The 17,642-nt window shown below is 39.7% G+C and overlaps 1 protein-coding gene across 1 annotated transcript; it reads right to left on the bottom strand.

The window, feature by feature from the left end:
• Window positions 1-1,406: 1,406 nt before the first annotated feature.
• Window positions 1,407-17,594, bottom strand: plppr4b (phospholipid phosphatase related 4b). The gene is made up of 7 exons (XM_077554964.1): window positions 17,281-17,594; window positions 11,712-11,897; window positions 8,442-8,571; window positions 7,524-7,719; window positions 7,295-7,352; window positions 6,952-7,125; window positions 1,407-6,682 (listed from the first exon to the last, which is right to left on the bottom strand). The coding sequence occupies exons 1-7, from the start codon at window positions 17,368-17,370 to the stop codon at window positions 5,075-5,077; spliced, it is 2,442 nt and encodes an 813-aa protein (XP_077411090.1). The 5' UTR covers window positions 17,371-17,594; the 3' UTR covers window positions 1,407-5,074.
• Between the last annotated feature and the right edge of the window lie 48 nt (window positions 17,595-17,642).

Raw genomic sequence — 17,642 nt, 5'->3', positions numbered from 1 at the left:
CGCAGGGGTGCTTAGCATCAGTGGTAAAGTTACTCTGGGGCTTATCTTTCGGAGGGTGCCAAATGCAGCACGTTTGCTGAGAGAAACTCTGGCCCCTGGTGGAAAAAGCGAAGTAGGACCATCATAAGGTTGTCTTGGGTGGAAAACAGATTGACCATTTAGGGTTGATTGATTGAAGAAAAAGTCACCAGATTGCTATTGATATGAATTATTATTTTTATTTTAGTATACATTTTAATTTAAATGTGTATGAGTGTTTTAATAGTAGTGTAACGATTTAACAATGTATGAGAAGTGTTGCAGTCATGTATATGAGAGTTTTTGAGTCGCATGTGTGAGAGCGTGTGCTTGTGAGTGGGGAAACTATTTGGTAATGTGTGTGTCACGATCAGCTGGTGTGGTGGAACACAATTTATTTAACAAAAACACTAACAGGGGTACCGGGGGTTAAAACTCAAAATAACCAAAACCAATAAAGTTCTGAAAAGACCAAAAAAACAAAACAAAGTAACAACAAAACACAGGAGTGGTGACAACGCCAATGATCCAACCAAGACTGAACGAAACCAGGAAACTAAATAGAAGCTGACTGACAAGATAACGAGAGACACCTGGACAAGACACAAGTGGCTTGATTGGATGACACAAGGGAGCAGGTTGACGAGCACAGGTGAAAACAAAACCTAACGAGCAAGACAGCACACAATAATAAAACAAAACAACAAACCTAAGCATCATACACAAATCATAACAGTGTGTGTGAGTTCTGGTAGTACGCATGAGAGCGTTTCAGTGAGGATTTTTAGTGTCTGAGTTTACTGGTTGTGAAAGAGAGGTTTTTTTTTTTTTTTTAAAGAGTACTTCAGTAGTGCGCATGAGAGCATTTCGGTGGTGTGTATGAAAGTGGTCTGGTCGTATACATGAGAGTGTTTTAGTAGTATGTACAAGAACATTTCAGCAGTAAATGTGACAGTGTTTTAGTAGTTTATGTTCAGAATGTAATGTATCAGAAATCTGAGAACATTTAATCGGCGAATGAGAGCATTTTAGTCGCCACTGTGAGTGAAAACCATTTATTAGTGCGCGTGAGCATTCCAGCAGTGTGTGAAAGCTTGTGTAGCGTGCGACAGCGTTTTAGTAGTAATGTATGCTAATCAGTAATGCAAAGGCATTGCATACGTGAGAATGTTTTGGTCGCACGTGCGAGTAAAAAACATTCATTGGTGTATGTGAGCATTTCAGCAGGATGTGTGTGGATGTTTCTGTAGTGTGTGTGAGACGGCGTTTTAGTAGTATTTATCAACAAATTCAGTAGTGTGAGAGTATGTCACTGGCGGGTGAGAGTGCTTTAGTCGCATGTGTGAGTGGGGAAAAAAAAACGAGTCAAATAAGGACATACAGCAACCTGACCGTTTCATTAGCAAACTTTAATCATTTAGACAATTCACAATTCATCAACTACCCTGATCAGCGTGCTCAGTTGAGTAAATTGGATTGCTTAAATACATACTTTTCTAAATGTACTATATTTGGTGTCATCAAAACAGACAATATATTTATTATTATAACCATGGATAGCAAACATAATATTATAAAAATTACTATTGATGATATATTTTCTCCTTTTTAAACTCAGCCGGAGATGATTTATTTTTTATTTTTTCACGGTGCATAGAATTCATACAGCTGATCACAGTCTCAAAAACAAACATTTATTATACAACCAGTGGCAACACAAGACGATTCATGCAGAGAGCATTAATTCACAGTTTTCCCCCCATTTGACGTTCATCAAAAACCGACTCTCTTCTCTTCTTCATGACAGACATTTCATTCATATTCACTATTTTGCTCAGAATGGATTGTAGTTTTTTTTTTTTTTGTGAACTGTGGAAGGGATGCTTGTCGTTTCATTGGTTAGCGCAACGCATTGATTGTTTATCAACAAATGCCAGGCTAATGTGGTTATCTTGCACTATAGATAAAGTGATGTGACACTCAAGATCAGTCTTGTCTCTAATTTCTGGGTTTCATCTGAAAACCCAAATCTAGAAGAGTGGATATAAAGAGGATGAGTAATGGGACTTGGACAGCAAAGTGCACTTTCCTTCTAGTCAATAAAAAATGACAGATCGCCGAAGATGCTTTCAAGTGCCTGACTCTTAACTCTTTGACTGCCAAAAACGTTATATAACGTTTAGTAAAATCCTATGGAGGAGTGCCAAAGACGTTTTTTTCAAAACAGAGGTGAAACTAACCATTTCCTATTGTTGATTACTGAAAAACGGAATAAGGTAGAAACAAACTTTTTTTTCTGATGAAAGACGAGAGTCCAATCTTTCATTTGGTAGTATGTGTGTTTCCATAGTCCAAACACATAATTTTCTGTGGACCTTGAAAGATCAGTCAAAAATACTTAAATCGGCTGGCACCCACGGCATCCTTTTTCTGAAAACGTCTGGCAGTCAAAGAGTTAAGCACCAATGGAAAGGGGTTTTTAGGTTTTAGGGCAGGGGGCGCTACAATGAAACACCCTTTGGCGGGTTTGGATGTATGGCGAGCTTGATTCTGCAGTTTACATCAATGTATGGTAAGAAGCCTCTCTGTAGTAGGAGAAAGAATCACCGAATTAAATGAATATCGTGCAGGCTCCTTTATAACAGAATCCATCAATTATGGATGAAAAATAATAAACCTACAGCAATCTTTTCTTAAGATATACAAAATGAATGACTGAACATGTTTCAGTGGATTGAGAACCAAATGCTTGATGTTATGATTAAGACAAAAAATAAACACAATTATATTTATACATACTTCTGACTCATTATTTCCATCAATACAAAGAGGACTGCCCGACAAGCCCCATTATTGGTAAAAAAAAAAAAAAAAGATTGTACAAAAGTTTGCCATTTTGGAAGCAGTCAAATCGCAAAGTTGTGCACACATTTCAATACAAAGTCTGAAAATAATAGTGTCAATTCAACCTGCTATGAGAAAGTCCTTGTCATATCAAATAGAGACCACATATAGAGAACACATAAAGTGAATGATAGGCTGAATAAACCATGCAAAGATTAGAGAAGAAATAATCTATAATATGGTCAATATATCTAAATCGTTTTCAGAAAAACGTGAAAAATCCTTTTCAACACACTCTAAAGAATGGTTACACTCATTTACTGGAATGTGATAAGTTTTGTTTTCTTCCATTATTTAAAGTGTCCAGCACAGCAACACTTTCAGAACAAATATGACAAACTGTAAGCCACTTTTGTCCTGTACTTTGGTCACTGCCCGAAACAGGAAAACCAGTCCTCCATAATACGCCCAAAATCAAATACCGGCATAAAAAAAACAATACAAGTACATCAAAACATCCACAAAAGAAATATTATTTGAACGTTATAACTCGGAAATATAATTTATTGTAACAAATAGTTTGGAAGGCTTCAATTGTACCTTTTTTTTAATTGTACGTTTTAAGACGGGTATGCAAAAAAAAAAAGAACGGTTAATCCAAAAATCATACAACACAAAGAGATCGTTAATAACAAAATCTACAGCAGTATTGGATAATCATACATAATGGTTCATGATATTTAGTATTGCATCTTTAAATGTAGGCTACAGAAACTCAATTACCGTATATTTGAAAATAATATACACTTTACATAAATTATTTCTCTTTTTTTTGGCAAAAGGCACCCTGAAACATTTTCAAAATAAATTGGTCATAAAAATTGGATTTCTGTTTAGAAGCAATTCATATTATTAGTTTACTGACCTTAATATTGTCCACATACAATGTCCGTAAAAACCAAATAACTCTCAGGTGAAACTGTGTGGCGAATACCAGAAAATATTCAAATATTGTGTGCTAGTTAAAGATATATTTTTCGTTAAAAAAAAAAAAAAAAATCGACTATTCTAATGCATTGGATATTATGATATGGTCATACAGCATATAGTACAGTAAACACTTTCAGTGCAAGTGGCAGCTTATTTGACTTCAAAGCTACAGAAGGAATACTAAGCACACTTATGGTTCAAAATCAGTTTTCTGTTGAGTGTTTATCCACAAAAAGAGCCAAAATACAAAACTGATTTTTGTTATATGTTATGTCATCATTGTTTTCGCATATCATTTAATCACGTTGTGTCTTCTGGTATAGCACCCTTCTCAAAAACTGGTCTCACAAACATCAACATTTCTTTGCAGTATTCAAATTCTGAAAAAGCGTGTATTTTCCCCGTCTTTTCTGATTCAAAATGTACAATGTTGTTAAAAAAAAAAAAAAATCCATTGACACCACTGGTAAATCACAGATAAATAAGTGTCCTTAGTGGCTACAAAGTACACAGTGATTATTTCTGTCAACACTTAAAAGGTTGTGCTTTAGTTTACAAAAATCTCATGCTACATAAATCAGTTTCTGATGGTATATATAATGAGCGCTAATATTTTATAATGCGTGTGGTGGCATCCGGTGTTGGAATTTGGTCGCACTGTCAAAATTTCAACGGAACCACAATGTGTCTCAACAAACGTGACCTTGCTTTCGGGTTTTTTTGTGAAGGGAGAAAGCACGTGGACAGGAAGACGGTTTGCTGGCTGGACTTGGAGCAAAATTGTCCTTCGCTCGCAACTTCATAATCTACCAGGCTACACTATAGCGGCAAATAGCTAAGCTACACTTCATATGGACGTTCTTAGCATGTGTTGCTTGAATGACGGCATGTTAAACGCATGCATGCTAAACCAAAGGCAGGTTCGAACAGTCGCCCGTTTAACTGTTAGCTAGCTCTCGTCACATCACCATTAAAACCAGTTTTTTTTTTTCATTTGTTAGGTGAAGCGGCGCAAAGTAGATTGTCACAACAGTACCGCACCAAGTTTGTTGGGACCACTTCTGGTTGATTCTACCGGAACTTGATTACTGTGTTTACAACAAAGCAACTGCACCAAGGGAGGAAATGAACTAAGTTTGGGTAAAGAAAGACAAAGGGTGCAAGTGTGAAATCAAAGCACCCAGAAAATCAAGCTTGTAGAAGCCATCAGTCATTCTGTGCGTTATTCCTTATTAGGTATCGACGCTCCCTTGTAGAAAACATTTCGCGTGATATCCGGGCTGTTTCCTCTCTCCGGAATCAGGATGACGTTATGGCCTTTTCGCCGTAGTGTGGATTCCCGACTGGAGGCGACTGAGGGTATTTCTGAAGCGGTGTCTCCGTTGCCTCCGCCAGATCCGGCGCCACTGACATCCCCCGGAGTGACCCTTATCGTAGAGAGGCTCTGATTATGGAGCTTCTGCTCCGGTTGACTTGTATGAACAGTAACTGTGGGCGGGTTGACTCGCTTCCTGTCAATCGACCCTTCCCGTATCGAGTCTGAGCTTTCCGAGTCTCTGCTCAGATCGTTGAGATCGAAGGATTGCCTCAAACTCCCGCTCCCGTTACTCCCGTGCCCGACGACGGCTCCGTTGCCGTGATCCAGAGACCGCCACCGCCAAGATCCGCTTCCGTCGGTGGAAGGAGCTTGGATAACCGGTCTGTTTTCAGGGTGCGCTTCTATTCGAACGATTGCGCCGGTGCTGCCTGAAATACTGCCTGTGGTGCTTCCCAGTGAGCTTGGTACTGTCGTGGTACCTGGATCCTTGTCGGCGGTAAGAGCCCTGTAGTGAGCCAACCCCTGCGAACTAGCGACGGTGCTGCTGTCATCCAAGCTTTTGGAATGGGTCTGAAGTAGACCCTGCTGCTTAGACATCGCGATCACTTGCATGATCCGCGGCTGGGTTTTCTTCCCTTCGTCGTTAGTCCTGCAACCCGCAGTCTTCTCAGCAACCCTTTGCCAGTTGGTCTGAACTGTGCCGTCTCCTGAAGAAAGACTGTCACTCCCGCCTCCTCCGGCTTTTGGGGAGCTATTGTGATAGTTCTCATGCGATTCTTCCGGTATGTGGACCAGTTGCGAAGACCCAGGTCGAGGTTGCATCAACATTCTCGCTCCTCCGGTGATGCCGCTGCAGTTACTTGGCAAGGTGGTACTTGCTCCTGTGGCCAGTTTGGACAGATACGCGTGAGCTTCGAAGCTAGCATCCAGACCCATAGCCGACGGTTCGGAGCTGGATCGCACCTCCATGCTGCCATGGTGATGAGGATGTTGAGCGGGCTGAGGAGATAAGTCTCCGGAAGGCGGGAAACAGTCGGGTACCTGGAGAGTGCATTTGTGGTTGTTTTTGCTTTTCCACTGGGACAAAAGCTGCTTTGAACGGCTGGAATCCATGGAGGCGTGGTGAAGGGTGGCAGCGTGACGTCTGGCCGCCTCCTCGTACGCTGCGATGGCCTGCGGGGTGTGAACGCGAGGGAGGGTGTGGCTAAAGGTCACGATGGTCTCTTTGCTCCGTGGACTGTGGGACGAGATCCCGTCCGCATCTCTGCCGGAGCGCTTCAGGCTATCGTCGGCCTTCTGCTGTGGAAGACCCCGATGGAGAATGCCTTCTGACTGGGAGGCGGGAATGCCGGGAATGCCGGGATCCCCCGATATGCTGGCTTTCATTTGCAGGTGATGAAGTATTGCCTCTTGACTGATGTGTGGTAGGGAGCAGGTGGGGCAGTGGGGCTGGGGAGGGCGGCTGCTGCTTGACTCTTCATTAGGACGGAAATTTCCAACGGCATAAAGACCCTGGTAACGTGACAAAAATTTTCCATATGTGAATACCACACTGCATTACACCAGGCACCATACAGTGTACAGTAGTCGGGTTTGGAGCCTATCTCAGCTGACTTCGGGCAGTGGGCAGGGTACACCCTGAACTGGTTGTCAATGGCCGCCAATTAGATAAAAATGTGGAAAAATCGAAATATGTTTCTCATTAGGATGAGAAACGTCCTCGTCTTAATGATCCTTATCAAAACAACCTTACAAACATACTTAAGTCAGGGCAGACATACCAGGTAGATAGCGATGGCTCCACCAAGCAGAAATCCAAGATAGACATCGATGGCATGGTTCTTGTACTGAATAATCCGAGTCAGACCACAAATAATAGCGCAGATGACGAAGGAGAAGACCAGCAGGGGCTTGAGCAATTTGGACGAGTCTGTCAGTGTGCTGTTGAAGTACATCTGTTGACACATCAATGTTCATAAATTTCACAACAAAATGTGTGATAATGATATTTCTCCCCTGTTGTGACGATATATTATCATACCAAGTAATCTTACCTTTAACCGTGACACATGCGGCTTTTTCTTAAATATTTTATATGCTAACATTTTATGGGCCCAAACTCACCGAAACGTAGACAGCTGCAAATGATGCCAGAGTAGCGTGCTGGGACGGGAATGATTTTCTGCAATGGATAAAAAGATAATTAAATGCTTTTTACAGTATACATGCAAATTTAGAGTTGGACACCTTCAGTGTCGTACCACATTGTACCGTATCATACCAGGCGGAACTTAATTCTACAGGAAGTGATATAGCGTAATTAAGAAACAAGAAGACGAGGCTTCACGCTGACCTGCCCTGGTTAATAGCTGCAGCGTCGACCCCGGAGCAGATATCCTCCATGATGTAAGGGTTCTGCTCACAGCTGATGTTGAGGGTGGTGTAGTTTGGTTTACACACTGTGAGGAAGTAAGGGGCCGGGTAGCCCGTCATCAGCTGAAGGATGTCTGTGATGAGGGCAGTGGCACAAAGACCGAACGCGTGAACACCTGAGGAAAAGAAACAACTTTTACTACTCATTTTGTTGGTGACAAAAATGTAAAAACAACTTGCCGACATCGTACTGTATATTAGGTTGGCAGATTACAATTTTTAATCGTAATTAATCACATGAGTTCCATAGTTAACTTGTGATAATCGTAAATTAATAGCACGTTATATCTGTTATTAATGTACAATAAAATATATTTTTCAAGTTTTTCATACTCTTTTTAATTAACATAAAAGTGGACAAATATAGCTACCAAATACAAATGTGGGTGTACCTTTTTTATTTATTTATTGATACAGCACTTTTCCTAAGTAATTCATAAAGTTACAGTTAACGTTAAAAAGAGTGTCATAGATGTGTGTTGAGGTAATTTTCTGCCACTACGTGGCATTGATGTTTCATGTTGGATGTCGGTGACAGGAACACTATATTTTTCTTTTTTTCACAGCAATTTGGAACATGAAACAACTCATTGTAAACGGCAACATTAATTATTTCTAAATTGTGTTATAGTCACTCTTATATACGTTGTATGTAAATTAAAGCATGAAGAAGAATTTTATTTAAAAAAAATTCAAATACCTCTCGACATTGTATTTAATGCTTCTTAATGCCATTAGGCCTAAATTTGAGCAGAATCCAGTTCATGACTTTTAATGCTTCTCAATGACCCACGTAAACCCGGGACGATTGTAAAATTTAGAAGAAAAAGAACCGTACCAACAAACCGGATTGCTCTACGAATGAAAGAGTTGAAGTTGCAGCCGGCTGCGTTGATGTTTGCCTCTGCCCCAGCGCTGCTTTTTCTTCGAGATAGACAACAAAACAGGATGGCCTCTCCAATCATGATCTGTTAACACAACGCCACACATGCATTTACAGCTAATATACTCTACGGTAGGGTAAGGGTAAGGGTAGGACGCCGGTGAATTGTTGCCAAAGTCGGGAACGTTTAAACAAGAGAACTAAGAATTGTATTTCAGTGCACAAATTCTTTAAGAAAAATTATTTAAAAGTTTTTAAATGACTTTTTGTCAACTTGAGCGTTTCTATCCGTAGTAGTCGTTGCTGCTTACGACGCCAGATCGAAGAGAGCTCCGCCTGCTACTGGAGGTCTGAAGTCGGGATCTAAGGGTGTAGTCTCAATTTTTCTCTCTAGTTGTGATTTTTGTTTCCCATGGATCTACGAACGTTCGCGGCTGGGTATACTTTGTATTCCTGGAACAAGCGGAAGATAGTACGCTTGCCGATACTTGTCGTCGAGGATGTAGAAGACGCATCCATTATTGGAAAAAAAAAAAAACAGGCATCCTGCTGTTTCGGAGCTGGCAGTTTTCTGATTTATCCCAAAATTCAGAAGACACGGGCAGGCACATACACATAATCACCCACATACAAAAAAAAAAGGAAAGCAATGATGATGTCAAATCGGTAAAATCACCGAATGAACAATACTGAGCTCTCCAGAAAAATAAATAAATAAATAAATAAATAAGTAAATAAATAAATAAATAAATTAAAAATTCAGAAGACACGGGCACGCACATATTCATCCACATACAAAAAAAAATAATACAAAAAAAAAAGAAAAAGGAAAGCAATGATGATGTCAAATCGGTAAAATTACCGAATGAACAATACTGAGCTCTCCAGAAAAAAATTAAAAAATAATAATAAATAAGTAAATAAATAAATAATTAAAAAAAAAAATCAGAAGACACGGGCACGCACATACACATATTCACCCACATACAAAAAAAAAAAAAGGAAAGCAATGATGATGTCAAATCGGTAAAATTACCGAATGAACAATACTGAGCTCTCCAGAAAAAAAATAAAAAATAAATAAATAAGTAAATAAATAAATAATAATAAAAAATTTCAGAAGACACGGGCACGCACATACACATATTCACCCACATACAAAAAAAAAAGGAAAGCAATGATGATGTCAAATCGGTAAAATTACCGAATGAACAATACTGAGCTCTCCAGAAAAAAATAAAAAATAATAATAAATAAGTAAATAAATAAATAATTTAAACAAAAATTCAGAAGACACGGGCACGCACATACACATATTCACCCACATACAAAAAAAAAAAAGGAAAGCAATGATGATGTCAAATCGGTAAAATTACCGAATGAACAATACTGAGCTCTCCAGAAAAAAAAATAAAAATAAAATAAAATAAGTAAATAAATAAATAATTTAAAAAAAATTCAGAAGACACGGGCACGCACATACACATATTCACCCACATACAAAAAAAAAAATATACTAAAAAAAGGAGAGCAATGATGATGACATGTCAAATCGGTAAAATTACCGAATGAACAATACTGAGCTCTCCAGAAAAAAAGAATAATAAAAAAAATAAAAAATAAAAAAAAGAAGACACGGGCATTTTTGTTGAAAATGAGCTTCTGATTCTGATATTACACCTTGCCGTGATGTCCTGGACTGTCTCAGGGGAATCTCGGCACAGCCTGCACCTGGGGTCCTTTGCAGTGTGGTCGACCATGGATGGCCTCTATCAATCTTGTACTTAAGTCTTAGAGTCTGTTCCTGTGCTTCAACGCCAGACCGGCCTTTTCCAGCCACTGATGCGATTTTTAAACCTCAGCCACTTCTGTCAGTGGTAATTGCAGTGCACAGTCTTGTACTGCCACGCTGGTTGCTTTTCCTTCTGCTTTCTGAGGGAATCGCTTAGCAGTTTAACACTGGGGGCCATCTTGTTGATGTATTCAGTGATCAAAGTCGTTTCATCCTGGATCATGGCTTTTATGCTCCACCAGCCTTGGTTTTTTCCCTCCTTGTAAGTGTACAGTCTTGGGAGACTGGATTGAGCTTCTTCCGGCTTCTGTTGCAAGCAAGATTAAAATCGTCATTGACCGGTAAGAGGGCGTCGGGGTCTTGGATGTCGAGATTACGGCGTTCGTGACGTCACTCAAGTGTGCTACAAGCTGACTTAAAAAGTAGACAAGCAACTGTGATTTTCACTGAAGCAACCCCCTTCGCTCCTGGCTGTTTACTGGATTTTGACTGATTTCGCAAGGCCCACGGGATATTGTGCTCTATTGCTATAAAAACCAAAAAAAAGATTATGTATATTTCTATCTGTTTCAGTTTTGCAGAAATTAGCATTAGAATATAGCTAAGTTTCGTCATTATTCACAAACTTGTTTGAAACTGTGGGGGGAAAGAGTTTTGGCCCTTTTTGGTCTCTTATACTCGGCTTCCCACCTGCTGGTTGTTTTTGTAATAACTACCATTGCTTCAAGCATTCTCTCCTAGCGGAAAAACAACAACATTAAAATAAGTGTAAATACATCTTTGGGAGCATGGTAATGTTTAAAATAGAACGTATATTTATATGTTTTTGGGATCAAATGAATTAACAGCCCAAAGTTTTGTTCTTTGGCGAGTAACACTCCACTCTGATTTGGCCATCTTTTCTTGCTTCACTTTACTTTTTAGTAGTGGATCTCATTCCTCTCTCTTCTGAGGCGCACTTGGCTCCATGATGACGTTCCTAAGATGTACCAAATTAATGCTACGGCTAAAAATAGTTTCTGGGGAAAAAAAGAAGAAAAAAAAAAAAGAGAGCAATGATGATGACATGTCAAATCGGTAAAATTACCGAATGAACAATACTGAGCTCTCCAGAAAAATAATAAAAATAAAAAAATAAAAAATGAAAGTTTCTGGTAGTTCAACCAGCTCCATTGTCATCATGCTTCATTTTTTGTTCTTCCTGTCCTTGTCCTGGTCAATTATTTTTTTTAGTTCATATTTTGACAGCACTAGACGTAGACATTGATTTGCCTTATTGACTTGAATAGTTATCGTAACCAACTCCAGGAAGTACGTAAATGCGGTTGCTACCAATGATCTGAATAAACCTCTAAAATTGCTCAAACAACAAATTGTGCAACGCTCGAATACATTCCATATATTTGCAAGTAATGATTTGACTCATCTCTTACCGTGATGGCAGGCCCTGCAAAAGCCAGGCTAAGCAGCATCAGAAGCGGGACGACCTCATGGTTAGGGTCGATGTAAGGTAGGCTGAGACTGCGGTCATGACAGTTGAAGCCAGACTTCACTGGCTTGAACAAATCTGTCCACTCCAGGAAGTACAAGCTGACCATAGATGACACCAAGATGGGCAGCTAGAGAAGAACACAACAGAAGACAGAGGCCGAAACGTACTCACATGAGACACATTGAAGTCGTAAAGTGTCTAGACAAAAATGCCAAGGGAATAAATATAAGGTTACCAAGATGGTAAATGTTGCAAATGTCCATCCATAATGCTATGCTTCAATGACAACAGTAATTTGATTTTATAATCAGGGTGTAGTCATGGAAATTAAATTGAGATTAGATTTGATTGAAGTCACTGTGTGGGATTGAATTCCGATTTATGTAGAGGCTGGATTACGGCTAGTTTTTTTTTCCTAGATGGCCTTTTAGCTGCTCCAAACGTTCATTCACTGTGTGATGGTAATCAGGCTGAAGTGCTCAATTCTCCAGGTGCCTCATCTGCTGGTGCGTGAGTGTGTTTGTGTGCACTTAATTGTTTTCTACACTCTGGATGGCTTACTTTCTTTCAGTCTTACTTTCCTAACAGTCCACAAAACTCTCACTAGATTTTTTTTTTAGGGTAATCACTTGGCAAATTCCAGCCTGGCTTTCTTTAAAAAAAAATTTTTTTATTTATTATTATTATTTTTTATTTTATTTATTTATTTATTATTATTATTATTATTTAATTATTTTATTTTATTTATTTTTAAAAATACATATATATATATATATATATATATATATATATATATATATATATATATTTATTTATTTATTTATTTTTTTCTTAGAGAGAGCTCAGTATTGTTCTCCCGGTAATCTTACCGATTTGACATGTCATCATCATTGCTCTCTCTCTCTCTTTTTTTTCTTCTTTTTTTTATGCGCGTGAGTATGTGCATGTGTGCGTGCGTGTGAGCGTGTACTCATTAATCCGCCTAAAACCTATTAAAAATCCCATACCGTTCACCTAAGCCCAATGCTTCAGAATCCAGCTAGAGCCGTGAGGTTGTCAGGAGACCCGAGGAAGGATCAAAGAAAAGAAAGCAAAGTGAAATGCAGCACCGACCAGACATCACCTACTACCCGCCGGGTTACCAACCAGAATTTTTCACCAACCCCAGAAACATCTAAATTCCAACAAATTAGGGAGACCTCAAGAGACCAAAGGAAAGACTGAGGAGGACTGAGATCCAGCCTGGCTTTCTATATTTCTTGCTAATGAGCGGTTTGCATCTTCTGGGGCAGTTTATGAAGTTTTCTGCAAACAAGAGACTGTGATGCTTTCTTTCTTTCCAGTCTCTCGCAAGACTGTTGCCATTTTTGCTTGATCTGTCCATTTAAAGTCTAACACCAGAGGTGGCAAATCCAAGTCCAAATTGTAAAAACCCTGCCACTGTTTGGCTTTAGACACAGGGTTTTTAGGATTTGCCACATTGTATAATACAAAGTGGTTTCGGTCTTCATCAGGATCGTTTTTATGAGCTACGGCAGATTTGTGTGCGATAGCTAGAATTGAGTTTCACATTTGCGTGGTTTTCACAGAGAGACGGCTCCGATATGATCTAAAACGGAACGCCGACATTCAGTCCTACCAATTGTTTGAATGATCACCGTCTTAAAACACTTTTTTAGGTAACGGTTGTTTATCAAGATCCAGATGGAAATAAAAGCTGAAATGTCAATTTTTGGACATTTTCCCACAAGAATGGTAACAATTATCTCCATCAACGATAGGATCACACGGTAAACGGGAAATGTTATGTTAAACCTTACCCCCATAAAATCCTTCGCATCTCATCCCATGCACTGGAATTATGTGGATAGCAATTGGCGTTGCGCATGAGAATAGCAAACGAGCGGGTCCAACGTGTTTGCGTCGGGCCTTCAGTGATTGCAAAGGGAGATCAGAGAAAAGATACTGGCATTTGAATAATAGATGTGTAAAAATGGAAATCGGGCTCCATTGGGCTTTGACTCGAAGTCATTTTGGCAGGGGTGCTGGACCAGAGGCATGGATAGTACCTCTCTTAAAACGGAGAAATCTTGCGTGTTATTATTCTCGTTCATCTTTTTTATTTCTTTTTTTTTGTGTGTTTTTAAAGGGAAAAAAAAATGAAATATTAAAAAGATCGGAAAAAAAAACGTTTTATTCTCGTTCATCCGATTTTCAGCCCGCTAACAACAGAGCACTTAGCTTTCAATCGAAATTCATACGGAACGATTACTGCTGTAGATCATTACAGTTACGTATTGATCGATTTACATTCCTTTCACCACAGGCAGTCGGAATGAAGGAAAATCAATGCGCGTGTGGTTTGTTTTAAGTTCATATGTGATCACAGTTGTAGAGGAGAGACAAACATTATTTAATGGAATGATGTCATGAATTAAAATTCATGACATCATGTTACAAGAGTGATCGGCGAGAACGAGGCGAATAAGAATGAGGCGACAGTCGCCCGTTTGTGAGGCTTTTGGAGACAGAGAAAGCTTTGATGAAGACATGCTAGTCTTCATTCTGACTGCTGCTGATGTGCCCCTGAGCAAGGATTTGAATCCACTTGCTTCCTTACTTAGATATCAAATCATTTTTGACACACTTCTAACATTGGTTCCCTACTTTAGCTTGTACTGTACTGACGGTCTAGCTCCCATTTTTTTCCCCCCAGCCACCTCACTGCTGGTTCGAGTCCTACCTCTCTAGTCGGTCTCATTTTGTCTAACAATACTTCTGAGATCCCAGGACTCCCCCCAGTCAAAATGGATATTCCTCGAGGCTCTGTTCTCCTTTTTTATCATCCACATCCTCCCACTCAATCAAATCCTTTGAAAATGTGTCGGAGAAATTGTGTTACACAGGTGGCAACTAGCTTTATGTCCTCCAAACATAACGCATCTCTTCCCCAATTCACCCTCTCAGACGGCTTCACGGATATCATAACCTGGTTCACTTTTAACTTTCTTGAACTTTAAGGTAATAAAAGTTGAAAACAGTTAAGACCATCGGGTCACACATCGTCACATGGGCTAAATGATAGAAGACAGTAGAAGTCATTTTGGACAGATTAGACCTTCTTCCGCATAAAGGAAAAAAAAAAGGCTCCATAGCTGTGTACTAAATTTTTTGGGGCATTCACTAAAGAGGTTGGATAATTGTGAGTGCATTGATTGTTGAACTGTCAACCAAGCTAGCATCTAGCATTAGCTAAATCTCTACATTGCTTGGCGAAAAGTTTTTCGTAGAACTCAATTCTTCCAACACAACACCACTAACACTAACATTCGACACATTCACAGTCTCTAACAAAAACGTTATGAGGTTTGGTTAGGCCTCTTTTGGCACAGATGTAGATAGGTGACGAGCTAGGTGGTTGCGTCACTGTGACCTTTATTCTTGCTACTTGCTGCTTTCTATCTACAGTATCTGCACGCTTGCACACAGTTGAAAATGGCTAAGACCATCGGGTCACACATCGTCACATGGGCTAAATGGTAGAAGACAGTAGAAGTCATTTTGGACAGATTAGACCTTCATCCGCATAAAGGAAAAAAAAAGCTCCATAGCTGTGTACTAAATCTCTTTTGGCATTGACTAAAGAGGTTGGATAATTGTGAGTGCATTGATTGTTGAACTGTCAACCAAGCTAGCATTTAGCATTAGCTAAATCTCTACATTGCTTGGCGAAAAGTTTTTCGTAGAACTCAATTCTTCCAACACAACACCACTAACACTAACATTCGACACATTCACAGTCTCCAACAAAAACGTTATGAGGTTTGATTAGGCCTCTTTTGGCACAGATGTAGATAGGTGACGAGCTAGGTGGTTGCGTCGCTGTGACCTTTATTCTTGCTACTTGCTGCTTTCTATCTATCGGCACGCTTGCACACAGTTGAAAACGGCTAAGACCATCGGGTCACACATTGTCACATGGGCTAAATAGTAGAAGACAGTAGAAGTCATTTTGGACAGATTAGACCTTCTTCCGCATAAAGGGAAAAAAAGGCTCCATAGCTGTGTACTCAATCTTTTTTGGCGTTCACTAAAGAGGTTGGATAATTGTGAGTGCATTGATTGTTGAACTGTCAACCAAGCTAGCATTTAGCATTAGCTAAAGTAATACAACTGACAAGATTGCTTCCCCCGTCTGTCTGGTCACCCTATTGCGAGCATTTACGATAAAATGACAGAACCTATTAATTAAAAAAAAAAAAATGGTGCCAAATGTGAAATGTGGGGGAAAAATGTCCTTAATTTTGGTCATTAAAGGAGATTGAGCTAAACAGCCCAGGACAACTTCAGCTTTCTGTCAACCAGCGAGCGGATTAAGAATTAGCTGGAGTAGGTATCATTTTATGTGCAAGTGCTGTAATTCACTGAGCAGAACTTTCAGCACTGACCTCATTTTTAATAAGCCTCCTGCTTCTTGCAAAACAATACAGCGCAAGGATACTTCGGCGATTAGCAGAATTAGCTATTAAAACCGCAAATCCAAGAAGTCGCATTCTGCATAGATTTTTAAATAGAAAATCCAAATCCAAAAGGAAGATAAGGGAAACCCCCTTTTTCGCAAAGTGTAAACCGAAAGCGGGACGCCGCATGCAGTCTTGCACCATCCATCATACAGCATTAGAAGCAAATCTATAATATATGACGGCAGTTTGATTGTAGAGCCACAGGCCACTGGTGAATTAGAGCATGCATAAATTGTCAAGCTGGGAAAGAGAAGGCAGTCACCACAAGCTACTTGAAATCTGGACGGGAGCATTTCTAAATAAGTATTTGAATTGTTTTCGTCATCAGAAGTATTCATGGCGGCTTTTTACTCCGTAAACTGGTAGAGTGGAACCTGTTTTCATCGGGGGGTAATTTGGACTCCGAGGGTCACTTATGGCTGAAACCACATGTGTTATTACGTACTAATCAATCCCCTTTGCATTTTGTATCACATCTTTATTGATAACTTGTTTTGAAATCAGAGGTAAGTCAAATTTAAAACAAAAAGTGAATACATTTTTCACTTTATTCTTGATGCTACTCTCTTAAGAATGATGAAAAATAAAGATGTCCTTTTGGCTCACATCATTTCCTGGTATATGAAATGATGCCCCCCCCCCTCTGCACCCCATCCCCCCACCGGCCTTGACTTTGACACCTGTGCCCTCGACTTATGTTAAAGCCACTCGACACTTGATGGTCTGTTACAGTATCGCTTTGTGTACTTTGCTGCAATATTAACCGTCTCATATTTTACCACAAAAAGGACTGTATTATTTTTTTTATTTTAGGGTCCCTTCATTTCGACGTTATTGTGTGCAAAAATGTTGACGTTTCTATTTGACCTACATAATCCAAATGACTTGATGAGCAAATGGCTTTTGAATGAAAACATCACCCAACAGGCTTTTGTAAAAAAAAAATAATAATAATAATAATAAATAAATAAATGACGAATGACCCACCTCAACGAAATAGAAACATGGGAGCAGGCTGACACTGTCCTTGGTTAGAATTCCCTTTTCTCTTGCAGACATGGCCAGACCTCTAGACATCAAAACGGATCCGAGATGAGGCACGGATGGATCTGCTTGCCGATCAGGAGCGCTCCATGCCCTACATGGAATCTCACAACACGGGTTCCATTCCCTCCCAAATGGCAAATAATGCTACCAGCACTACCTTTCTTTTCTTTTTAATTATAATTATTATCTCGCTAGAGGCTCGGTTCCAAGCATGTTACACGCTGGGAGGCAGGCAGAGCAACGGACGCAGTGACAGGAGGAACACTTGAACGCGCATGCGCACTGGATATGATTTTACAGCA

This window comes from Vanacampus margaritifer, chromosome 20, assembly GCF_051991255.1.
Source record: "Vanacampus margaritifer isolate UIUO_Vmar chromosome 20, RoL_Vmar_1.0, whole genome shotgun sequence".
Classification (NCBI taxonomy): domain Eukaryota; kingdom Metazoa; phylum Chordata; class Actinopteri; order Syngnathiformes; family Syngnathidae; genus Vanacampus; species Vanacampus margaritifer.
This window is presented reverse-complemented; position numbering and strand designations above follow the sequence as displayed.